Raw genomic sequence first — 26,371 nt, 5'->3', positions numbered from 1 at the left:
CCTCCTCAGTGCATTCACATGACATGTAACATATCTTGCCATTTATTATTCCAGCTTTTCCATAATCGTTTAGTGGCAGATGTGTGCCATAGGCCAGGTAGGCTGACCAATGAGGCATAGAAGACAGTAGAACTCCAAACTGTTAGCAAAAATTTTTGCACCACTGGCTTAGCAGACTTCAGCTCTAATAACACAGTTCATAAAAAGCACAAGTATGTGAAATATAAATGGCCCTAACAAGCACCAACAGGAATCAAAGCCACTTGTATAAACACATGGCTTGATTCCATAAAAAGCTTCCAGAGCAAGTATTATTAACTTCCTTTGAGGCTTCATAAGTGAGAATTTTTCTCATTTTAAGTCCACTCCTTGACAGTTTTTAATGATAATTTCTGCTTCTTTTCTTAACTAAAGGGGAAACGGGGAGGGGGGAATGAATACATTGCCAGGAAATGCAGTTCTTTTCTAATGCTACGTTTAAGGCTTTTTATTTCTGAATGTGTAGGTGTACTGCAGAGGTATCGCTCCTTTCACCCTGGCATAGAATATTTTTAGCAGTGTGAAATATTTGTTTCCAGCCTGTGTTACTTTTTATTCTCTGGGATGAATGATTGCTGCATTACTTTGAATGATTCTGTAAATTTAACCAAATCCAAGTGAAGGAAAAGGAAACACACTTTTAACAATAAATGTTTCTGCTCTCCTCCGTTGCTTGCATAGACACAGGCAGACTTATATAAGACTCACAGTGTATTTTATAAATAATTGCAGCAGCATCAGAAAAGTGTTCTGCCTTGCTTAGCCATCCCATCTTCATTTTCTTCTGTTTACTTGAGCAAAGTTAGTCCATGCAAGTGTCCAGATAATTCATTGTCTCTTCCCTTCCCTTCCCTTCCCTTCCCTTCCCTATGACATTTTGGTGCTGGGGAAAAATTTTATGGCAAATCCTTCCATAAAATCCTTCTCTTTGGGAAACTTCCATTATCTAATTTATCCCAAGTAATGTCTCTTCTGCTGTCTTATAGACTTAAATAGTGAAAGCAAGAAAGATGTCAGTGGCTATTTCTGCTGGAAAAGGTTTGCTTCTTAAAACATGTACCACCATATATTCTACTCCAGGATATGTGAAAGTCTTTCTCTTCTCCTCTTGCTGCCCTTTGTCTTCCCCTTCTCATTTTTTCCAGCTTTGGATTACTATTAACATCCCCCTGTATCTCAAATTTTCAACATCCTAGATTTCGCCGTCAGCTTTCGGAACCTTGCAATGCATTCCCTCCTATGCCTGCCATGCCGAGGGAAGGACGCCCCATGTACCAACGGCAGATGTCTGAGCCAAACATCCCTTTTCCACCACAAGGGTTTAAGCAGGAGTACCACGATCCAGTCTATGAACACAATGCCATGGTTGGCAATTCCGTCGCTCAAAACTTCCCCCCTCCTCTGATGATTAAACAGGAGCCTAGAGATTTTGCATATGACTCAGGTAAGTGGAAGGTTTTTTTTCCTTTTTGTTTAACAACATTTTGTTTATTCAACAGGATTGGGTTCATAAATAAGCTTCGTAACAGAGGAAAACCTCTAGATAAATCAGAAAGCTGTTTCAAAGTATCATGTCAGATTGAACATGAAAAGGGACTTTATTATGCCAGAGTCCAGGCCATCAGCTTTGGTATATCAACCAATTTAAAGCTAAAATTAAATAGAAGTGGAATTTTAACTCAGGAAAATTGTAGGCTCCCACAGATGAATGATGGCTCCTATGAAACTACTTCATCCTGACTGGAAATGTAATCCAACATCCTACCTCACACTGTAGCGCCTTATGGACTGTTAATAATCACCCAGACCCAGAGCAAGCCAAACAAATATACAACAAAACATTGAATGCGGCAGGAGCAAACCTTGCTCCTATTGTTTTTTGTAACTTTCCATGAATAAAGGGTTCGGAAATAAGGTCCCAGGACAGTAATACAACACTTCTGTACATTAGAAGACAATAATGGAATGAGCCTCCAGTAGTGTTGCCCCAACAGTGGGATGGTCTCCAGAAAAGAGTAGATGGCACCTCTATTACAGTTGTTTTGGTGTAAGCTCAAAGTGTTTTTGTTTATTAGCTAATTCAGTTAGTTAATTTTGTCTGTGCCTGTTTGCTGCCTCCTGTAACATTGTATGTTTTTGTATTTGTAATGTATTTCTTGTATTTTATTCTATCATATTTGTACACCATCATGATACCACTGAAAGACACTGATACGGCTTTCAGCAAACAGGTGGTGGTGATAATGGCCATTGAACCCTCCAGGTTTGCCCACTCATCCTTTTAGGTGGCAATGTTTTTAATTCTCCCCTCCCACCCTGTGCAAGTGCACACAGAGAGAGCTCATCAGGTCAGAATTGGATCTTCAGAAGCACTCTGGAATGCAGTAGACGGTTGCTCAAAATGCTTAACATTAGAATATGTACTCTAAATATCTCCATATTGGTGTAGTTCTTCATAAACTCAACTTAGATTTATCTGAACATGCAGTTATCCAAAAGTTTGGCTATCCCTCCGGTAGTTTAAGGGCAGTTGAAACTGAATCCTGATGCTAGTTTATTAGTAAAATTCACATGACCCTTCAAGACAGCAAAGAGTTCTGGAGTACCTTAAAGGCTAACAAACTTTATTGAACATAAGCTTCATGAATTGCAGCCTTCTTTGTTCAGTGCCATCAGATTGCATCTGTTGAAGTCAGCTACTAGCATTTAGGGTGCCACAAGACCTATTTGCTGCAATTGTCCAACATGGCTACATCTACCTTGAGTTTTCTCAAGAAAACATGGTAGATGAACTGATTTGTTCAGTGTAAGAAGTAGGCGAAATGTTATCATTTAAATCTTTCAACAAGACTTATTGCCTAGTGTATTCATAAGATCATTACCCCAGTCTTGAAAGCCTAGTTGGTGCATAATGGCCAACTTAACTTAACTTAACTGAAGGCCAGTGCTCTCAGCTACTTGCTAATTGCTCTGGAATAGTTAGTTGGGACTCCAGTCAATAAATCTTGAGCTCCTCCTTCTCAGAATGATTGTGGGGGAGTTTTCTTGCTAGAAGGGGACTGAGCCTGACAAAAGAGGAGGGCAACAAAGAACTCCATCACTCAAATGCTGCTCAAACTCTGGAAAGAGTCTTGTTTAAACAGAACAGGGCTTCTCACACTGCCACACAGAAACAAAAGAACTGCAGTCTTAGCTACTGCCTCATGATCTTTGCAAATAATGAGACTTTTTTTCAAGCTTCAAGATTAAACTGGGGCTATTGCCTGTTCTTTTACATTTATACATCAGATGCTTTCTCCTCGTACCCTTCACAAAGGTTCTCCTCTGACATATTATGTGAAGTTCTGTTTCCCGCTCCTCTTAAGACTGTTGCTTTGAACTACTGCAGTTGTTGACTCCCCTACAAAATATTCCTGACTATTAGAAATAATATTGCAAATAATGGGTGTAAGGGTTCTTCATTTAGACTTTATCCTTAGAAAGTCTTTCATATCACAATATTTAAATTAAATCCTTGTTTTAATCTTTAACCTTTTTCTTCAATGATGTCAAGTGTCTCCATCCTCCTTTTTAATATTCTGAACAGCTCTGTGACATTGATTAAGCTATGGATGGTTAAGCCCTTGATCATTCACTAAGCTTCATGACTAAGCTGAACATGCTCTCTCCATTCCTAGTGTGTCTCTTCATTTTGTGCACCCCAGTGATTGTCACTTATCTAATGGGTGTCTTCCACACAAGGCTTTTCCAATAGATATGATGACACTCAGTTTGATTTTTTTTTTAAATTAAGGCTACAGCCCATTATGGTATAATTTTATCTGAGCCACACATACATCAAAAGATTTCTCTGCATCATATCAGTCATCATCTGGACTGGAAAAATAAAATGGTATTGTTGGGTGGGTCAATAGATAGGTACACACACACACACACACAAACCCCTCTGAGTAGAACATTTTATGCCAAGAAGGAAATGAAGAAAGAAATATGATAGTGTGAGTTGAAACTCTGCCTGGCTGAAACTTTGGCCTTGTTGGCTTTCCCTTATAAGTAATGGGTACCTATTGAGAAAACCTGTGGATAAGAATCAGTTGGACTTTGTGATGCCATAGAGCAGTGGTTCCCAACCTTTAGTATCCTGGCCACCACTAGTTGTGCTGGCCAGGATTTCTGAGAGTTGTAGTCCAAGAACATATGGGGACCCAAGGTTGGGAACCACTACCATAGAGGGATAGTCATTCAGATGTCTCTCTTCCTCTTTTTTTCTAGTTGGAGATGCAGATATATATGTGGATGGTTAAGCCCTTGATCATTCACTAAGCTTCATGACTAAGCTGAAGGTCATCTGCATCTCCAACTAGAAAAAATATATAAAATTCTCTTTCATTTCTTTCCTAAGTTTTAAGTTCAGGAGATGATCTCTGCTTTTGCAGGAAAACATTTAAGTTCTAAAAATGAAACAGCAGAGCAACTAGTGGCTATGAAAAATTAATTTGTGGCCTCAAAGTACTTTTTACTGACATCAACATTCTTGCATTTAAGTTGACACATATGTACACAACATAAATTGTAGTCAACAACTATAGTTTGATGGTATTTTGTCTTGTTGCCATCAGCTCTGCAGAAACCATCTTTTCCCCTGTCCTTGCTCTTAAAAGTACATTAAATAACCGTTTTGGAGACATAATGCATTTGCCATTGAATCATTGATTTTATTATGCTTATGGATGTTTGAGGATAAGTTGCACTGAAAAAGAGCTTGTATTATGTTACTTTGCTGCCCAGATAAAAATTCAAAAATCTCTTTTGCAACATCATTATACTAAGATGTTCCTTTTGGGATATTTTGAAAGAGACTCATAACTGCTGATTGCTTTTGAGCACTGAATTCTTACCCGTGTTGGAAATCTGGTGAATGAAAACCATTATTATGGTATGATTATAACTCTATTAAAACATGACATTAATTATGACATCGGAAATGGCAGATCAATTAGTTGTAATTGTAATTGCAGGTATGCAATTTCTATTGCAGAATATTGAGATAATGGAACATGGAAAGAAAAAGAAATGTCAACAGAGTAGAAGCTGTTTTATTTTTCCACCCATCCTCGGAGCCATGCTGTGGTGAAAATTAACAAATATAAAATAAGGCAGTGTCTTTGCTTTGACCAATTTGCATTAGAGTAAGAATACAAATATTTTAAGTTACACATAATTCTACATGTTGAAGTATTCTGGATAATTCAGTTGCTTGCACGCTTCATAAGTGAAGGTAGTTTATTGAAAATGATGATTTAATAATACATTATTTTTGGGGTGTCTGTAACAACTGTAACTGCAGATTATATAGCTGCCCCATTATGTCTATATGACTAACCTTATATTTTGAGGAAGATTGCTGAGCGACTTATGTACCCATCTCCCTTGAGTTTACCTGGATACTGTCAGTTTTCTAGGCCTCTCTGTTTATGTTCTGGCAGTGGCACTAGGCTTTCTTTTATGACTCCAATATGTTATTTCTGATTAGACAATATTAGGAGAAATTAAGTTCCTTAGGCTTATGTGGTATAGTGGACAGAGTACTGGCCTATGACTTATTGAAATCCGTGCTTGGCCATAGAAAGCTAATTGAGGGTGGCAATGGTAAATCATCCCTTGAACGTCTCCTACACATTAAAATCTCTAGTAGGCTCACCAGAAGGGCATGACCTGACAGCACATAATGTTTAAGAAGTAACCAAAAGGTTACTCATCTTTTAATGAGACAGTAATGGTGAATCAGACCCTTGGATCATTCTGGATCTGTTTCTTCACCAAAATCCTATTTTGTAGCAATGACCAAGAGTGTATTTAGTTAGGCTTGTGATTCCTGTGATGGAGTTCCAGAAGGATTTTTGAGATTCTACCTGTTCAAGCAAGGAGTGCGGCAAGCCTTCTCCACTGAAGCTGTGCAAAGACAGCTCATTCTTTTCCAATATCAAACTCCACGGGGGGTGGGGAGTAATCTCAAACGAGTTCAGGGGAAATTATTGCTGACTGGGTATGTTTCATGTTGTGGTGGCTTTTTCCTATTCTTTTTAAATGGTTAGATTTCAGACTGCAGTTTGACTGACATTGTCACCATGTCATAACACAGCTTAATATTTGAACTAGGAAGTTATTGTTTTTTTGTGAAATAGGCTTTTTAGAAAGTAAACTCCACTGAACAAAGCAGGCTTTGCTTCTGAGGAAATGTCTATGGCACTGCACTGTTCATAATGAATATGTCAAGTTGATATTTCTTTGGTGTACAGTGTCAGTGAGAAGATGACTCCATTACAAATTCCTATGGTTGTCTTCCATGTTTTATATGAATTTGTCCTGTTCTATTGACCGTAATCAGTTTCTTCTCTTGAGTCACAGTTTCTGTTCTATGCACTAATGTTGAAAATTCCCATTGGAATGTAGATACAAGCTAGGTTTAGATGGGTTCATAAAGGTTCTACAGTGTATGTACAATTCTTGCTTTACTTTTTCTATGGCAGGTGGTATGCACATAATGATAGTTTTGCATTTGACTCACTGTAAAAATTGGTTGTTGGGCAGTCAGCTTATGGTGACCCTATGAATGAATGACCTCCAGAAGATCAGATTATTAAGAGCCCTGCTCATCTCTTGCAAACTAAAATCTCTGGCTTCCTTTATTGAGCCAGTCCATCTAATGTTTGCTATGATGCTTTTCTTGCTGCCTTTCAACTTTTCCCAGCATTATTATCTTTTCCTGTGAGTCATGCCTTCTTGATATATATCTCAGCTTAGTTATTTTCACATCCAGAGAGCGTTCGTGCTTGTTTGATGTAGAACCATTGAAAGGTAGTCACAGTCAATCATATTGTACAATTAGTTTCATAACACTTCACAATCATATGGAATGGTTTTGTATAAAAACTAGGTCCCTTGTTGCCAAAAGTAACTGGATGCCTTCAGTCACACTTACGGCATCTGTCTTAGATTAATCTGAGAAAATAGTGAAAACTCAGGAGATATTTCTTCTGTCTTCACTATTCTTCCCAATTTGCATCAGCAAAATTGGGTCTTCCCAGCGTAGAGAGGACTGTGCTGTGCCTTTCAGCCACACAATTGCTAAAAATGAGGAGACTGTAAATAAAAAAAAGAGTGAGCAAATTCAAGCTTTTTTTATCTGGAACATGAAGAAATTTGTACATTCTGGTAAATGGATATTAAAAAATAAGCTGTAGCAAAACTCTCTTCCATCCTAAGTTTTTATAATGTTTTTGGCTTGGCTTTTAGGGACATGTTAATGACATGGCTTTTGGAGTTCTCTTATAGTTCCCTATTATGCTTGTTAATCAATCCACGCCCTCTACAAAGTTCAATGCATTCTACATCATTCTGTTTTAAGGTTTCTCTCTGCTTTCTAATTGCTCCTAAGGAAAAAAAAAACCCTCATGCAGTTACATTTATAATCTAGAAATTTGTCCTATGAGTTATTGTTGGGGGCAACCTGATAAGGTAGGGAGGTTTCAACATGAAGCATGATCCTATAAACTCATTGTTCCTGCTTGTCACTGAAAACACTTCCACTTACGGTGCAGGAACACATCAGTGCAAGGGCTGCTCAGTTAGGTGCTGAGAGTTTCCACCTATTGTTGAGAACGACTTTTTAAAGGGCAGATAGGATGGCTGTTAACTCATTTATAATTGGCAAAAATGTAGGAGGGCAGCACAGGCCCTATTTAATGGTGTCCTGTTAATGGTGATGTGTGTGAGGGGGCTGTACCTTCCTACAAAGGCTTTGAAGCCCCAAGACCATGTGGTCATAATCCCAGATGAGAAGAATGTGAGGAAATCATATAACTGTGAAATCTAGAGTCTGCTGACTGTGTCAGCACACACACACACAAATTTCTTTGCAGTTATAATATTAAATAGACATAAATAGTCTAAATAATTCTGGATTAGGGACTCGAAACTACTCATTCACCTTTGAAAGGGGCTTTGTGGGAGGCTGGTATCTATTTTTCACCCCCCCCCCCAATTCTGTCTCTCTATACAAAGTTTAAAAATGGCTGTAACCAAAGGACTTCTTTTGTTTTTGAGAGGTACAAGCTAGTAAAATTGAAGCATTTCTTGCAAGGAATCCTGCACCCTATCTAACAACCTCTAGCTATAATGTTTTCTCTTGCTGCTGTTCTTGTCCCACCTACCCACCCTTGCACCAAAGAAATGGATAAAATATCCTCTGAATCTACAGTTACAGTAAGTGGCATTGGCTAATGATTTGATTTGAGAATTGAGAACACAGTCTGGATTTACTCTTTGTGCATTAACGCAGGTCAAATGGACATGGGCTGCATTTTAAATCAGTAATGGAAGGCTGAAGCTTGTCTTAAACCAATCACATCAGCCTTACCCAAGTCTGACTGATCCCTAGAGGCTAAGCCCAGTAAGCAGAGCTTTTATATGAATGGAGCCTGGAGTTTCATTCATAAAATGGATGCGAGAGGGGAAGAGGAGGGGGGGAGAAGCACACACATTGGAATGTCCATTTATACAGAGCTGAAGAGTGTAGTGTTCCATCAGCTGCTGTTGCTCTTTCCCGTTGACTTGAAGTAATGATTAATGCTCACTGACCTTCTTTGCATGTAATTTGACACCATTTATAGCCTTGGTGTGTTTCTAATGTATGGTGAATGAGAAGGCTGCATTCTCCAATCAGAAACATAAACAGGAACTGGTTGGTCTGAATTCCATTCAAATATGTCACTTTAGCCAGGCGGTGTTTGTAGAACTTACATTTTTATAGACTGAGAACGGCTGGAGGGAGAGGCTAAAGTGAGCCATGCATTCTCTCTCTCCCCCTTCTGTTTTTGCGGCCAGCGCTCACAAAAGGGTGAGGAACTCTTGTGTATATGTGTGCATCTTATAAAGAGCAAGCTAGTCAACACATAGTTAAAAAACACATAACAGAAATAAATATGGCAAATAGAAATGAATAGGAATCGATTTGGAGAGGATTTCATATGAAAAAAATATGAGAGCTCTTTTTGTGTATTTTGTTCTGCTCTGCACAACAGCAGCAAGACTTCTACTTTTGTTGAAGGGAGGCTGTTGTTGCCTTAATGTGTTTTCTGAAAACCGGATGTCATGATGATGCCAGAGTAAACCAGCAGTTCACTTATAGAAAGCAATCTGGTGTATTTCAGGGAAAGAACATTGCAGCTTTTATTTTGCATGTGTTTTGGTTTCTTTTGGAATTGCTTTAGCCAAATTAGATTTGAACTTCCAGGTTGTTTCCAGATGAGAAGTAGGGATTAAGTCCTCTTTCTAAGAAGCCTGGATTTTATGTTCATTGGCATCTGTCATAATACAGTGTTTCTGTTACTCCGAATTAATTTTTATTAAATTAATTTTACATAATTGTTTTTTCCCAAGGTCCTGTGGTGTGATCCTGATATCACTGCTCAGATATCTGGAATATAGGCAAAAACAGCTTGCTATACAAATACTTTCAAAAGACAAAGATCTGAAATTATAGTGAGTTATAGGGTAAAATAAGTGTCACCCTTACCCTGCAGTTTTTTGTTTATGGAAGATCAATAGCATGCATATCATCCCTCTGTATTCATCAGTTGCTTTGCCCTTTGTGGCTAAATTGTGAAGTAGGTAGGATTGTTACACACACTAACCCGCATATTTTGTTTTTGTTTTTGTTTTTTTAAATGTGGTCATCATTAAGTAGTATAGAGATAGGTATCCTGCTAATCTCTCTTTCCTCACGTGAAAGTGACTGTTTGAAGAGGATGGTCTGCTGTATCCATGGAGGCTTCAGATGTGAGGCAGAAAACAAAGAAGTGGGTTTCTGGTTTGCCGGTAGACTCATAGATAAAATAGGGTCTCCTCTACAGACAGTTCGCCTCCCCTTTGCTCCGCTCTCATCCTTTCCCACTCTAACACACTCACATGTAAACACTCTTAACGCAAACATACTAAAAGTTATGTTTTTTGTGTTTATGTGGTGTCACTAATTATATACTGTATAGTTGTACACAGGATTGGTTAATTGTGGTTTCACATGTTCTTTTTGTTGTTCGCCTCTCAGAGTAATGGGTTTGCCACTAAGTGGGGCAGTATATAAATAAAGAAACAAACAAATAAATAAAATAGTTATTTTGTTTATTCCTGCTCTTGATACGCAACTCATTTGTGTTTTATTCATTGGCCCAATTGTTCTTGCATATTTACTTTAGTGTAACACAAATGGCATCACTGGGAGGCAAATTGCCTCAAGTTTAAGCAGTCACAGCAGGCATCATCTGTTGGTGAGTCAGTGATCCCTTAATTGGAGACAATTCACCTCCCAAGGTTAGTCAGTATGTTTCGTGCTGGTGGTGTAACTATGCAATAGGTTTTTGACCATTGCCTTGTATTCTGAAATTCTGCAATACTTAACATAGCAATGTAAGAAGATGCCTTATTTATTTATTATTTCAGTTTATATGCTGCCTTTCATCCGCCAGAATCAAGACACTGTTAAGTGGTTCTGTTGTTTTCCACTTAGTCTTCACAATAACCCTGTGATGTAGTTTAGGCTGGCAGAAAGTGATTGGCCCAGTGATAAGTAGGGACTAGAACCTGAAACGTCAAAGTCTTAATCCATCACTCTAACGCAGTGATTCCCAGCCTTGGGTAACCCAGGTGTTCTTGGACTGCAGTTCTCCAAAACCCCATATGGCACTGCTAGTGGTGAAGACTTCTGGGAGGTGCAATCCAAGAACATCTAGGTTACCCAAGACTGAGAACCACTGCTCTAATGGCTAGACCACACTTACTCTTACTGTTCCATTAAGCTTCACATTGTTTAAACCAACTGGGAATAGTTCTTCAGGGTTTCAGGCAGAGGTATTTCCTGGCCATTTCCCATGGATTAAATCTGGCATTTTTTGAATGCATAGTATAGGTTCAGTCACTGAGCTTGTGTATACTTATTTTGATAGAGTAAAACATGTTAAACAAGGAAATATCCAGTGACACCTCATAGACTAAAAACTACATAAGTGTTTATGTGCTACAGTCCATCTCATCAAATATATACTCATGAAGGAAAGGTGTATGCAGACAGATAATTGAGAAATTAAGGTTTGAGAGTACTGAGAGTGAACAGTACTGTATGTTACTCCTAATAATAATTCTATGCTGTCAAATGATGTCTAACTTACAGCGACCCTTTTCAGGGTGTTCTAGGTATAGAGTATTCAGAAGTGGTTTACCATTCCCTTCTTCTGGGGGTATCTTAGGACTGTGCAGCTTGCCCAAGGCCATATAGGCTGGTTCTTCTGGGATGTATGGTGGGGAATTCAGCTCCCAGCCTCTGCAGCCAAATATCTAGCTCACTGAGCTATCCAGCCAGAATGTTAGCTGTAGTCATTTACAAAGTAGTTGTTGACAATAGCATAAACATTCTTGCACTAGATAAGCCGATTAAGATAGGTACTATGAAAATAAATTTTCATCCTTTTCTGAGTCTCTGATACTAGACTAGAACATCTGGAACAGAGGTGAATATGCATTTTGGGGCAGAGAATGTCAATTTCATTAAACATAGAAGAGGAAAACAGACTGAGCAAATGAAACCTGTAAATTTTCAACCATCGGTACAATAGGCAGCCAGTTTTCCAGTTAATTGATTTCACCACTTAGTCAATAAACTGTATCACTGATGTGTATAGCTTATAGATTTTCTATTTCTTTTCTCTTTTTCTTAATAATAAGGGGCGGGGTATTTCTGCTCCCATGTTGGTCACTGAGTTAAATTACATTGTCCAGCTCGCCTGTAATTTGAATAAGATAATATTGAAGTGCTTCATCACAGTTATGCAGATTGGAAACATAAAACCATGTTGTCAGGCAACTCTTCAAAGTGGTCACAGAGCACAAGTTCCTATTCTGCACTGAGAATGAACATAGAAGAGTAGATACTCCTGAAAAACTTACCCTGTCCCATAGGAAAAGAATGCAATCTAGCATGGGTCTCTGTTCTGCGCTTTTATTTTTGTGTTCCAATGGCCACAGGGGACATTAAGTACCGTATTTGCCGGCGCACAAGGCGACCGGCCGTATACGACAGCCCCCCCCAACAGGAGGAGGAGGAAGAGGGGAAACGGGCGGGTGGCGGGCGAGCGAACGCTCAGCTGGCTCAGTGGCCCGGGGCGGCGGGCAGCCCGGCGGCAGTTCATGCATGGCAGCAAGAGTGTGAGGAAGAGCGTCCAGCTGGCTCAGCGGCACGGGGCGGCGGGCATCCCAGCGGCAGGCTCTGGCTGCTCAGGCATGGCAGGCTGTGCTTCCCTCCCTCCATCCAGACTGCCTGCCTGCCTGCTTGCCCGCCTGCCTTCCTCCCCAGCCAGCGCAGCCCCGCATCATTCAGTGCACCCGGCATACAAGACACCCCCCCCCATTGGAGGCATGTTTTTTGGGCCCAAAAAGTCATCTTGTATGCCGGCAAATACGGTACTGTTTTAAAAAGGATGCCAGTCACTTCCATCGTTCTGTTTACTTGTCATGCCTTGCTGTCACTGGAGTCTTTCTACTTTCTTCAGCTTTTTAAGAAACCTGGAAAGACTGGTTTGTCACATCTCCATTTATGTGTTCTCCTTAACACAGGATTGCTTTAGACTTTTGCAAGTTTATGGCCTGGAAGGTTTCATGGTTCGGCTCTGTTTAACAGGAGTCATATATTTCACTCTGAGCGATTTTTTTTTGCATCTAATATAACAATTTGCACTTTTAGCGAAGAGGTGCAGCACCACTGATAAGCTGAAAACATTTCAGGAATGGATGCTGTTTACTGCAGCCTTGTAAAACAAGGCTACAAAAGTTACTTTCCCAGAGATTTATTTTTTTAAATACTAACCTAGCGGGAGCTGGTAAAGGAGGCATGGAGAGCTGTACTTCTGCTCTGGAAAGAGAAGGAGCTTCTAGCGGCCCACTGGATTTCTGAGATGTCCGTAGGGGAGGGAGGGAGCTGATCACTATTCTGCTTGCCTAAACTGCAGTTCCTTGTCAGCTGTGGTGATTATTAGGATAATCTACCACTCCTGTCAGGTTTCCATGCCCTCTCTAAGCATACCCTCAGTCTTCATGGTAGCTGGGAAAATAATGGATCTTCATTGGAGCAGTGTATGACTGTAAGATCCTCTCTTGAATGCTTTAGTCTTGAATGAGCAATTAAGAACCATTAACTTTATGATAGACCTGCTTTTCGATTTGATATGCACGTATCCAGCAGCCTACATGTTTCAACCCCCTTTATGGAGTCAGATAGTTGTGGGGATTGTCTTGCTGAACACCTGGATTCCAAATTTAACACTACACAATTAAGTCCCACCCGCTGTTGTCTTGCCTCTTCCAAGAAAAGATTGTATTGCACTTTCCTCGAGAAATAAACAGCATTAGTCACTTTGGGGTGAAAGGAAATAGAGCCTTCTCCCTATTTAGTGAGGGGAATAGGCCTAGAGAGGTCAATGCATCCTCTGGCATAAACTGCCTCGAAACTACATTCACAGAATTTGTGCTCTTTCAGTAAAATGTGGAGTTTTATTTTAAAGCCCTTTGAGGTTTTTTGTTAACAGTACTAATGAAGAGATACTCTTTGCAGATAAGGCATATGGCTCAAAATGGCACGTTGTTGTGCAAGCTGAATGCTTCTGCTGTTTGTAACATTGTGCGTTAATGTCTTATGTATTTGTTGCTTTGATTCTTCCAAACTCCTACCCAACTCATCTGTCTTAGGAAATTGCTTTATTCTGGCCTGTGTTATTGGTCTATCCGGCTTTCTATTTTCTACACTGTAGACTCAGCACTAACAGGCAGCACTTCTTGCAGAGATGAGGAAAGACTGCTTAAAAGAAAAAAGAAAAAAGGACTATAGCTCCCACAGGCTCACAGCTGTGCGATTGTGGGAACTGTAATCCAAAAATAAATATTTACAACTTCTAGCCAATCCATGATATCAGACTGGAATCATTCACAGATTCATATAAAGAGTTTAGGAACCTGGGACTTTTGGTTCTGCACCCAAACCATGTGCTCTACCATTGTGCTAAAGGTTTTGAAGCTGGGAAGAGGTAACATTCAGGGCAAATCACTGTAGAATCAATCTACCATATGAACTCTTTAATTATGATTAGTAAAAAGTAAACTAAGCTGGCTGGATAGTTCAGTGGTTTTGATATCTGGCTGCAAAGCCAGAGGTTGGAAGTTCAATTCCACACTGTGCCTCCTGTGAGTAAAGCCAGCTTGTGTGGCCTTGGCAAGCTGGACACTCTCAAGATGCTCCAAGAAGAAGGGAATGGTAAAATACTTTTGAGTATTCTGTCCCCGGAAAACCCCGAAAAGGGCCCCTATAAGTCAGAATTGGCTTGATGGCACATAATAAATAGTAAACTTAAACAATGGTTTTAAAAACTCTTAACAATAACTTATGAATTCTGAGCTTTGCTGTATGATTTGCTTCTCTGCACTGCCACTGTTTAAGACAGGCTTTAGTTGTGTAACAGTACACACAGCAACACACATCGAGTTGCTGAATTTTATTTGCTTTTCTGAAATATAACTCCAGTTAGCTGGTTAAACTACTTCTGGGTCTTAGTCAAGCATTTAGTACAATTTAAAACTGCAATGTTAAATTTCATTGGATGGCCTTTTTATTAGATAAGGTAGAAATGAAAGCAGCAGGCAATTTAATTGGCAGTAATTTTTCTGGGCAAGTCATTACTTTGATGAACTTCAGAGCAATGTTTATGGCTCCTAATTAACCATGTTAGTCATTTGATTGAATAATCACTTTGGAAATGTTTCTACAATTTGATTAGAGTTTGACCCATTCTGATGGTCATAAATTAACCAATACCACTTCAGAATAATAAGACTTTAGGTACTTTGGAAAGAATAAAGTCTCCTCAAATGTTCCTCCTCACATCAATTCTCTACGGACTGTTTAATCATATGATTATGCCATAGTTAATGTTGCTAAACATAATTTTGAAAAAAGGAAAAAGAAAAAGACAGTTGATCTAAAAATTGCAGTTGACTTTGAAAATACCTGGTGTCCTCCAGATGTTTTTGATGTTAGCTGTGTTGGAACCAATGGGATTTGCACTCCAAAACATCCAAAATACACTAGGCTGAGGAAGACAATTCTACAGAGACTTCCAAGAGAATATAAAAATATGTTTGGAATAGATGAGTCTTCATAATTGATCCTATTTTATCAGATACCAATTGTACTTAATAACACAGCATATATGCTGATTGTGGTCACCTATCCCACATCTGCAGGGAAGAAGTTCAAAATAGCCATTGTTTCTATGCACTCCTCTTGCCTTTCAGGGCAAGGCAACACAACAGGAAATGCCCATGCTAACATCCTAACTTGTAGTAATTTGCTAACATGCTTTATACCCCTTGTGTTCCAATGGTGAGTGTAACTAATAGGAATTGAGTCTATATGAGTTAGATGTGCATTTATGTGTGTGCCTGTGTGCTATATAAAGCCTTACCAAGCCTATCCAGTGTAGGAATAGGGATGGGAAAATGCCTACTTCTGTCCATTTATAGGGCCCCATATCATGTGGGAAGCTCCCACAAACACAACAAACAACTCATTGCAAGTGTTGAGCCTGAAAACATAGAGGCCTGCAGCGGCCAGCTCCAAGGGAGCAAGGCTTGTGCATACAGAGAAATGCATACATAGGGTGAAAGACTAGCACAGTCTAAAGCAGGTGTGGGCAATTAATTTCTATAGGGGGCCACATGAAAAATCTGAACTGTGTTTGGGGGTGGGTAGTAATAGGCCCCCATTGGGTGAGGCACTGCGGTGAACGAACTACAAGGCTGACATAGTTAACTCCCTAAACTTTTTAGGGAGTTAACCACTGTATGTGAGCATTGCAATTCGTTCACTGCAGGCGGAAAGGGGGGGAAAAAAACCCAACACTGAGCTAACTCACCTGTCCTCCGTTCTCCCGTGGCCTTTGTCTCCGACTATCTTCTACCTCACGCATGCGATGTGTTCGTCATCATGTCACCTGCACAAGGATCGCTTCTGGCCTCTTGACCCGCAAGCCCCGCAGTCTGCGGCTCAAGAATAACAGTCAAAACTCTTGAGATCCCAGCATCGGATCTCACAAGTTTTGCTTACTGCCGTGCTGGGTGACCGGAGCTGAAGCTCTGGCTCACTCAGCGGCGATGGGCGGGCCAGACAGGAGCAGCTCTCGGGCCATATGTGGCCCATGGGCCGCACTTTGCCCAGGTCTGGTCTAAAGCAATGGATCCCAACCTTGGGTCCTCAGGTGTTCTTAGACTAAAACTCCCAAGGCTTTCACCATTACCTGTGCTTGCCAGGATTTCTGGGAGTTGTAGTCCAAGAACATCTGAACACCCAAGGTTGGAAACTACTGGTGTAAAGGGAAGCCAAGCACAGGGTTTGGGCAGTTACTGTTTTTTATAGCGACTGCATCAGAAAACAATATGTTTATAATTATGTTTTTTTGAGATGAAAGATTTTGAGGGAGTTTGAAGTTTTGCAAAGGACTTTGCCCATAAAAAATAAAGATTGTGCTAAGAGAACAGGGACTCCAGCATAGGGCTTTTTTGGGGGGGAGGGCAACCCCATCAATGATCAGGCAGAGTAGGACAAAGATGAGCTCTCTTAAGAACTATCAAATCAGAAGTGTGTTAGAAATGATCAAGCATTAAAAAAAGATTTAAGACTCCTACTTCCAGTTAAGCCCTCTCAACAGTTTCTGTGGCTGTGAACAGTTTAGCCTATGCACGCTTCCTTTGGAGTAAATAACATTGATTTTGAACATCTGAAGAGGACTCCTAGGTAGACATTGTTGAGTAGAGAAGGAGAAGCAACTTGCAAGTCCCTGACTGTGCCCTCAGGCAGGATGGTACCTGCTAGAGTGGCCCAGATGAAGATGTCACTTCATAAGAGGAAGAAACTTGTCTTGCCTTCAGCCTCTGTGGCTTAGGAAGCATAAAGCTTGAAGTATTTCCTGTTAAGGGAATATATATGGGCTTTAAATTCAGTCAATCAACATTTATTTATATATGGAGTTTTCCATGTCACCTCCAGCAGCTCCAAATTAGTGGCTCTGACAGGGACCCGAGAACTTTTTTGAAGTCAGAGGGCTGCTCAAGACTGGTTATAATGAATTTTGCAAACTGTGGTTATGGTTTTACAACTGTTTTTTTTAAAGAGTTAGAACACTAGTCAACCTTTTATATTCTATTCAGTATTGTCAAAATGAGTATCACAAGCATACATACTGTATAGCTGAATAAATCCGATCACAGTATAAAATCAGTATGTGAGGCAAATGTACAATTAAATATAAAACTTCGTTAAGAAAATGCTAAGATGGCTGTAAGGAAGGGACGAGTAAAGTGTGTCCCTCCAAATACTATTGGACTACAATTCTAGTTAACAACAACAACAACCCTTGAACCACAGAGCTGGAAAGGACTCTATGGATCATATATATATTCCAAAACTGGTCAGATAAAAATATATAAGATTATTCCTTTAGAACCATAATTGACTTAATTTGAATTGCTACTACTAAAAATTTGGCTGTCTGTGCTTTGGTCTGGGAGAAGAAAAGATACATAAAATTCAGATGAACATCCTGGCTTCTTGATTAACAAAGGGCAAATTAACTCTTTGAGAACTTCTCTTTAGAAAGAACAGAACAATAAAACATGGGTAAGCATGTCAACACTGTCACTGCAAGGAGGGCTTTTTATTAAAGATGTTCAACACCAATAAATTTGCCAAAATATTACAGCATTTTGGGTTGTCATCTCCATGCTATGAAGATCCGTCCCAAATCTGTGACTTTTGTTTTGTTTTGTTTTGTTTTGTTTGAGTTTAGAATAACATGAACAAGTCATGAAATATCGATGGTCCAAAAATGTAGGACACACTTCATCTAGACCCATTTGGTCTAGATGGCTGGGATAGAAATCCAATAAATAAATAAATACTAGTGACAAAGGATAATAAAAAAAGTTTGTGGAATGAGAGCATGGGTAGATGAACTCTTATTGTTAACAGTAGCTTTACTTGCTTAGTGAATTCAGTGTAAAATCTCATTTTCTTCTCCTTTCCAAGTCCTTGATATTCATCATTAGTCAGTGAACAGTGAAATTCCGGATTGCATTTTGGAAAACACTCACACACAACGCTGGGCAAATTATCTTTGAGCCTCCTGTCTTCTTACTTTTGTTTTGTTTTGTGATTCCTTGGGGGTTAATTGAAGAACAGATTGCAGTGGCTTAGTGAATAGTATTTTACCTCTTTACCAGGTAGGCTTAAAATGCTAGAATAAGGCACTGTGTGCATGCTTACCTGGAAGCAAACTTCCAAGTAACCATACAAAGGAATATGTTGCATGTGCGATATGGACCTTTTGTTTGTGAGAAACTGTATTAGGAGTTTGTAACAACACAGGAAAACCAATTCAGATCCAGATTTTCATAGCAGGTAAATCATGCTGTATCCAAGTATAAGTGAATGGAATTACTGTTTTAAGAAAGCAAGTATGTATAATGTTGGCAGAAATGACCTTAAAAATTAAAGGCCAGAGCCTGAAGTGTAAATAACTTCTCGTGTTTATCATATTTTTAATATTTTAAATAATTTCTTCATTGTTTTTATGCATTACCTTGCTGGCTTTAAGCAAGAAGATTGTATAGGAAGAATAACAATAAAATAAAGACACAGTGTGCATGAGAGTTCATGCAACTTGTCCTGGAATCCATTGCATAAAACTCTTAAATAATGAAATAAAAATTGTATAGAGAACTGTTTGTCAAAGGGAGAGAAACAGCACCCCAATTATGAGTCCATTGTGAGCATTGGAGCCCAGCAGGGTTCAAGGATCCAGATGAGCAGATTTGGGAATTGGTGGGCCAAGGAATACCAGTTACCATACCATAGAGGCTGAAGCAAATAACATGTCCCAAATATTGAGTTCCAGCATCAGATCATGGAGTTGAAGACAGGTAGGAGGCCAAGATCTCAAGGCCATGGCTAGATGTTCAAAAGCTGGAGGGTAAAAGGGTTTGGTTCCAGGAGAGAGCTAAATTTTTTCTAGGTGTGGTCTTCTTTAATAGAGGAATTCCTCAGATTATGGGAGTAAATTCTAAAGCTAGAGCTTTTCAGTGCCTGCTGGTCAACTCTTGGCCTTTGTAGACAGTGGAAGGAAATTGAACCAAGTGTTGGGGCAGTGGATAGCAGCATGGATGGTGCTACCTTTGAGGCCCTCAGCTGAGTGTGGTAGGCAAAGAACATGGGTGGCACAGAAAGTAAAATAGATGGAGCCTGGCCGCTGGCTGTACACTCTCATACATGTGCACACACAGAGCAGGTTATAGTGGATTCATTTACTCTTCTTATGAATAAATTCCTCTGGGAGGGTAAATGAGCCACCTTCTCATGCATAGTGGGCACTTGCAGATATTGGTGAACATATAGTCATTAGGTTGCAGGCATTACTCTGCCTTGCCCATCAAGAGCAATAGACTTACAGGGTGAAAAATTTAATTGGGGCCACACTGTATCACTTGTTTTTATGAACTATATCCATTTGTTAGTTCTTTAACAATAATAAGGATATTAGAAGTAATTTTTTAAAATGTTTATGGTGTGTAAAGAAGACACAGCTGGAAGTATTCCTGTGTCCTGAAACTAGTTATTGTGACTGAGGTCTGCGTCTTGTTTGTTTGTGCCGGAAGCAATCCAGTTGTGCTTCCAGGGTGGAAGATTCAGCCAACAGGGTGCTGTCCTTGCCCGTGGGACCCAAATGTGTTCACAAGCCTCACATACGTCCGGGAGGTGCCTTCTGTGTCCCCACAACAAGAATAACAGGAGCTTTTCCTGGAGAGACAGGTAGGGGAAGACACATATCTTCCTATCAGGGAGTATTTCCTCTAGATAGGAAAATCAGGAAGGGAGATAGACACTGAGGCAGGAAAGCACTTGGATTTGTTCTCCACTGGTAGTACAGCAAAAGAATCTCTGTGGAAATGTGTGTGTGTTTTTTTTTGGGGGGGGGGACTGCCAGAGGGTGAGGAGGCACATTTGGCATTTGGGTTGGAGTTTCTCTACTGTCGCAATCAATGGAATCTGTCTTAATAACTATACAAGTTGTTCCCATATGATCTACTGTGAAGTTGCTGGTGGTAAGAACTGCTAACAAGCAGTTTAGATCTTTGGCTGCAGAGCCAGAGTTTGGAAGTTCAGTTCCCCACTGTGCCTCCTTGACAAGGGTGGGACTCGGTGATCCATAGGGTCCCTTCCAGCTCTGCAATTCTAAGATTATTACAAATTATTATTATAATACTTCTTTTTTTAGGTGACAAATAAAATGAGCCTTCATTAATACATGACCAATAATTGTATGATCTTAAGCTGTATCCGAACACTTTGTATGGTCTTGATACATAATTAGAGCATCAAATGTGTTTGAAAGCTGTCCATTGTGTTCTATGTGTACTGGTTTAGCTTCAGCAGCAACAGACAACCAAAATAAGCAGTGCAAATTGTGGCTGCTTTCTCCAAGCACCTTTATTCAAATTTGAGTTATATGTTTAAAAAATTTTTAAAAATCAGTTTACTCAAGTTTGAGAATATCAGGCATAATCCAAAGAAACGAAACAAAACAAGACAAAAACATGTGGCACCATAAAGACTATTATATTTTTATGTAAGCTTTCGTGGACAAGTTTGTTGGGAGAGCACATTGCAGCAATTTAAAATACTTTTTCATTATTTTTTTAAAAAATCTAATGCTGCAAAATTCATCCTTCGGTTATTTGTCTTCTGTGGCAAACAATATTTTTCTTTCCTATAAGCGCCGAAGCATGTATTGTCTGCTGGGCTTTAAATTAATGAAATTCAGTATCATTCTACCAAACGAGTTGTGCAATAATATAGTTCTATAAAGGTGGCTTTACTGGATGATCAAATTGTGTCATAATTTAGTGAGGTTTGCCAAAAGTGCCAATTATTATTTAGAGATTTTTTTTCATTGGCCTTTATTGGACGAGATGGCTGTCCCTTGCTTTATAGCTTTCTTCCTCCCTCTCTCCCACGCCCCTTTCCACGTGCTGTTCTAAAATGCTAACAGTGTGTTGACAGCTTCTCTTTTCTCCATCTCCTTTTATCTGTTAACTGTTCTGTCTGCAGCTTACTGTATTTGGTAGTTCACAGCTATTCCAAACAATCTACTAAGTCGCCTTGTCTTCTTTTTTTCCAGAAGTGCCTAGCTGCCATTCCATTTATATGAGGCAAGAGGGCTTCCTGGCTCACCCAAACAGAACAGAAGTTAAGTTTGTGTGCCTGTATGTGTGGTATGTGGTATGTGCTTTTGATTGATCCCTTGTCCAGCAGTATTTTGATTATTAACATAAGATGAAGAGAAATGTGTCATTGAAAACTGGCTCCTGTTTTTACTAATTTCAAAACCATGCCTGGTTTTTCCTTTAGCATTTGTGTTTAGCTAAAGGTGCAATTGTAGGCCCCGAGAAAAATTCCAGTGATAGAACATCTTTTTTGAGGCAGAACACGTTGATTACTTCCATCAAACTAAATTTCCACATTGCAATATGTAGACAGGCCTCTGCAAATCTGATCTCTTGGCTTGCAGGCTCCAGTCACTTCTCCCAAATTCTTGAGAGGTAGGCTATGACCACTCCTAGCTTGTTACATACACGCCAGGAATCACAGTTGAAAACAAATTCTGATTTATTTATTTATTTATTTATTTATTTATTTATTTATTTATTTATTTATTTATTTATTTATTTATTTATTTATTGAATACAGAATGATCCAGAGTTTGCAGGTTTAGTCATGGACTGTGATTTTATTTTAAATCATGATTCCAGGTTCTTGCATAATGCCATGCCAAGAAACTGGAGAAGTAAAATAAAATTCAGCATGAAGAAGAGGAAGGAGTATCTGAGTCTGAAACATTGCTTGGATTTGCAGAGGCTCTCCTATGTAGTATCAAATCTTGACCAGAGCTTGGAAGAGTTACTTTCCAGACTAAAATTCCCAGAATCCTCCAGTCAGGATGCAGTCTGGGAAAGCTAACTTCTTCAAGTTCTGATCCTGGGTTAGCATTATGCATGTTTTAAGGCCTGTGACATGTCTCTAATATTTTGTATAATGGTGTAGTAGAATCTCTTCTGGTAAATGTTTATGGCAGAGCCTTGTGTTTAGGAAAGCCTTGTGGCACAGTGGTTAAATTGCAGTACTTCAGTCAAGACTCTGCCCATGACCTGAGTTTGACCCTGATAGGCTTAGGTAGCCAACTCGGGGTTGACTCAGTCCTCCATCCTTCCACGGTCAGTAAATTGAATACCCAGCTTGCTGGTGTGTGTGTGTGTGGGGGGCAATGTGTAGCCTGCGTAATTGAATTGTAAACTTCCCAGAGGGTGCCTTAAGCACCCTATGGGGGAGTATATAAACAGCGTGTTTTGCTTTGTGGGGTAATTATTTAGAAGTTTCGTTACAGAGCGAATATTTTCATTTTAGCATTTAAATCAACATTCTCTCATTTGCCTAGCAAAAATACAATTAACATGGGGATTTTTCTCAGATCAACGGATGGCACTTAGCTCCTCCAGTAGAATGTTCCCTTATTAACTGATGCTTCAGTTTAAAACAGTGTGACTAATCCAGCATATCTAAGCAGTTTAACTCTGAATTTTATTATGTATGTGTCCTCCCAAGTTGTAGCTCCTCTTTGCCCCTCCCCCAAATCCATTTAGTAAATAAGTTTCTCTTTCTTTTAAAATTGCAGGTTGCATGTATGAAAAGGGACCAAGACAGTTCTATGATGACACTTGTGTTGTTCCAGAGAAGTTTGATGGTATGTTAAACATGGATGTGTTTCAGATCCTGGGTGAAGACAGTGTTTTTCCTTGTGTGAAGTACTCAGAAATCAAATAGAATAGAATAAAGATATATATATATTTTCAACGTAGTTAAGAAAAGGTTAGCAGTGTTACAATTCAGGACACTTCACTTCATGCCCAACCAAAACATGACCTTTGGCTTCAGAAACCAAAGCGTACATTTCAATAGGATGTCATTTTGTTTTTGCTAGCATATTCTGCGCCCACAGGAGAGATAAAGCCCTGTAGTTCTAGCTGTTCTGAGGAGTCATAGGTGGATTTCCTTTGCACTTGATGATCACATACAGCTTGTTATGAGAGATTTATTGAAAGCTGATCCTGTAATTAACGAAGCAGAACAGAAAGCAGCTACTCTGAATTTACTGATGACTAATGCAAACTCTTGTCTTTTTTTATCCATGGATAGATGAATTATGGAACACAAGTGCAACTGAGCCATTCAAGGGTTTCTGTGTGTTTTAGAGAAAGTCGTGCTTTGCAGAATGTTGTATTGGTTTGCCTAATAAAGCTAATGTCTAAAGAGTAAAATGTATAATACATGTGGGGTAGAGGTACTAAAATGTTTTTGAGGATAGCTAGCTGGTATCAGCTTTCTTATGAAATGAACCATATTCTTCTCATTACTAGGCATAAATCTTAGCAAGTATTCTATGGGGAAAATTACTAATTAGGCTAATGTTGCTTTTTGTAGTAAAAGGAATTTGGATCGGTATTCCATGTCACATCAAATGCACTACTTTCTGGTTTTTGGAAGAACTGGTTTGCAAAACAGACAGTTAATTGGTTTAGTTGCTGATTTTGGTACAGTCTCGTCACCAATATGGAGATAAAAATAATTTATACAACATTAGCTATTGCTGCTGATGAGTGAAGACACATGCAGAATATAAAGGGCTTCCAGTGGTTCTTTTCAGCTTTGTAATTAAAGAGATACATGCACATAACAGTGAATTGAACCTGGTGGCAGTGGTTTATATATAGCACCTCAGAAAACAGAGTACAGCTTAATTAAAAAATCACTATAGTATCAATCTTAGAAACTACATTCTATACAAAGGTGATTAAAATAATAACAGAATTGGGACTATTCTCATGCTGTAGGTTTCTAAGCCCTACAGAACATTTAGCTAAGAACAGTAAGAACAGCCTTCATACAAGGCTGAAGTCAACGTTCTCATCCACTACTCTAGAGAGTGCTGAAATAGGGCAGCAGAGGAATCAAGAAGCTCATGTAACATTTCACATGACTCACAAGCACTTCTGTTAAAGGTGTAACAGTACTATCTATCCAGGATGAACTCAGAATTTAGACCTTGTTGGAGATTTTGTTTAAGAAGGACAAGGCTGAAGTCAACCCTCTCATCCACTACGCTAGAGAGTGTAGCAGTGTGACAAGAAATAGAGGCACAGATTTCTTGGCTAGACTTCTATATGATGCTGACAGACTAGAAAGCTCCACCAACAAATTTACATAGGTATCCCAGAGAAAACAGAGAAAATGGAGGGTCCAGTGATAGCTGGAACAGTGTTGGGCTGTTTTAACATCTGTAAAGCTGGCTGGGAGCCTCCAGTGCCACCCTGGCCTTCTTGGCTCATAGGGATAGGGATGGTGCAGAAGAGTTTGCACAAAAGAGAAGTGGTTTCACAAGGCGGTATTGGAGCGCCCCCACCCCATATTGAAGTTTAAAACAAATTGCACCGTGCTCACAACCAGATTTTGCACAAGCATCAAGCCCTAACTGGGCTGCCACAGGATCTGGTTCTTTATAAATATCCAGACTTAGCAAAATATCTTCATAAAATTATAAGATAGTACTAACAATAAGAAGTCCCAAATTCCCTGTCAGCATGGCTACTAGCTGTGGTGTCTAGAGGATTCTAGGGTCCCTTGAAGAGTCCAGAAAAGTAACTTTGTCAGGGTCTTGAACTATCTGCTCTGCATATCCCTGGTACATTTTCTATTAAGCATTTTTTTTAAAGAATCCCATTGGTAATTTACACATTGTTAAGAGAAAATGTGGAAGATGCTACAGCTAGTTGTGGCAAATGGTAATTTGCCATTTGTGCAGCTTGTGCATGCTAGCCACACAACCAACAAGCAGTCATTATCCCATCAGTAAACCAACAAGATTCTGATCTGTCTTTACCCAAAACACGAATGTTAAAAATGTGCATCAGGAAGGCATAGTGATTTCCATACTTCTGATTCCCGTCCTTCTGGTTCAAGCTGTAATGGCTGCACTTTTATTTTAAAATTATTTTTAGTCTTTATCTAAGACTAATTTTTACTCTCTATCTGTAGGTTAAATCTTACTGTAATAATTTCACTAAACATTAGATTGACCTATCCAAACACAAATGACTTTTTTGTACGTCAGTCTAGTACTCTGGGAATTGGAACATATGCTAGCTGCGTTTTTATTTAGCATTTCATCTTGGCTCTTTCTCTTTCTTTTATTCCGGGAGTTCCTGACCTTGCAGTTTTCATTCTTTGATTTCTTCAGCTTCTGTGGCAAATCTCCCATTTAGCAATAAGGACATAGGCAATGTCTGGTCATACGTAGTATATATTCATGGTTCAGTATCAGCAGAAGCAGCATCTGTCTTTCATCATGACCTATCTTTGGAAATAATCATCCTTTTTTTACTTCTATCTCTTCCCTAAGTTGTGTTCATGTACTATAGATGCATATGTGTTTTAAATACCCATGTCTCAAGGCTATCGTAACAAGAGACAATATTTTGTGGATACATGAACAAGACATACCAGTCCAGTCCAATATGCACATATGCATGATGCTTCTCAAAGGTGTGTGTCAGACGACAGCAAGGACTAGCCAAAGGTTCACCTACTAACAATGTTGAATGTGCATGCCGTCATGTCAGTTTAGACTTACGATGACATTTTCCAGGGTTTCTAGGTAGAGAAATACACAGAAGTGGTCTATCATTCCCTTCCTCTGGGGGCAGCTCTGGGCCTGGGCAACTTGCTCATGGCTACGCAGGCTGGTTTTTCCCCTACAGAGTGTAGTGGAGAATTGAACTCCCAACTTCTGGCTCCTCAGCCAGATATCTAAACCACAGAGATATCCAGCCACCTTTTTTGGTCTACTGATTACTTATATAGTGGTGTCTCGCAAGACAAATTTAATTTGTTCCACGGTTAATGTTGTCTTGCGAAAAATTCATCTTGTGAAATGAGTTTTCCCATAGGAATGCATTGAAATCTAATTAATGTGTTACTATGGGCAAAAAGAGTCAGAACAAAGTCAAATTTGGTTTACAAAGGGTTTATTAAGTGCTCTTTAAAGCCATACATATTGTGCAGATGATTTCA

At 39.4% G+C, this 26,371-nt stretch overlaps 1 protein-coding gene across 12 annotated transcripts in view; it reads left to right on the top strand.

Moving 5' to 3' along the window:
• The window catches only part of ETV1 (ETS variant transcription factor 1), a 91,673-nt gene that overhangs the window by 51,977 nt on the left and 13,325 nt on the right, over window positions 1–26,371 (top strand). For all 12 annotated transcript variants that reach the window (XM_073003250.2, XM_073003248.2, XM_073003251.2 and 9 more), the window contains 3 exons: window positions 1,236–1,483; window positions 21,369–21,437; window positions 22,920–22,988. In XM_073003250.2, coding sequence (XP_072859351.1) covers window positions 1,236–1,483; window positions 21,369–21,437; window positions 22,920–22,988 — 386 coding nt within the window. The remainder of the gene's footprint in view (window positions 1–1,235; window positions 1,484–21,368; window positions 21,438–22,919; window positions 22,989–26,371) is intronic.

Source organism: Pogona vitticeps, chromosome 6 (assembly GCF_051106095.1).
Source record: "Pogona vitticeps strain Pit_001003342236 chromosome 6, PviZW2.1, whole genome shotgun sequence".
Classification (NCBI taxonomy): domain Eukaryota; kingdom Metazoa; phylum Chordata; class Lepidosauria; order Squamata; family Agamidae; genus Pogona; species Pogona vitticeps.
The sequence above is the reverse complement of the archived record's forward strand: the minus strand, read 5'-3'. Positions and strand labels throughout refer to the sequence as shown.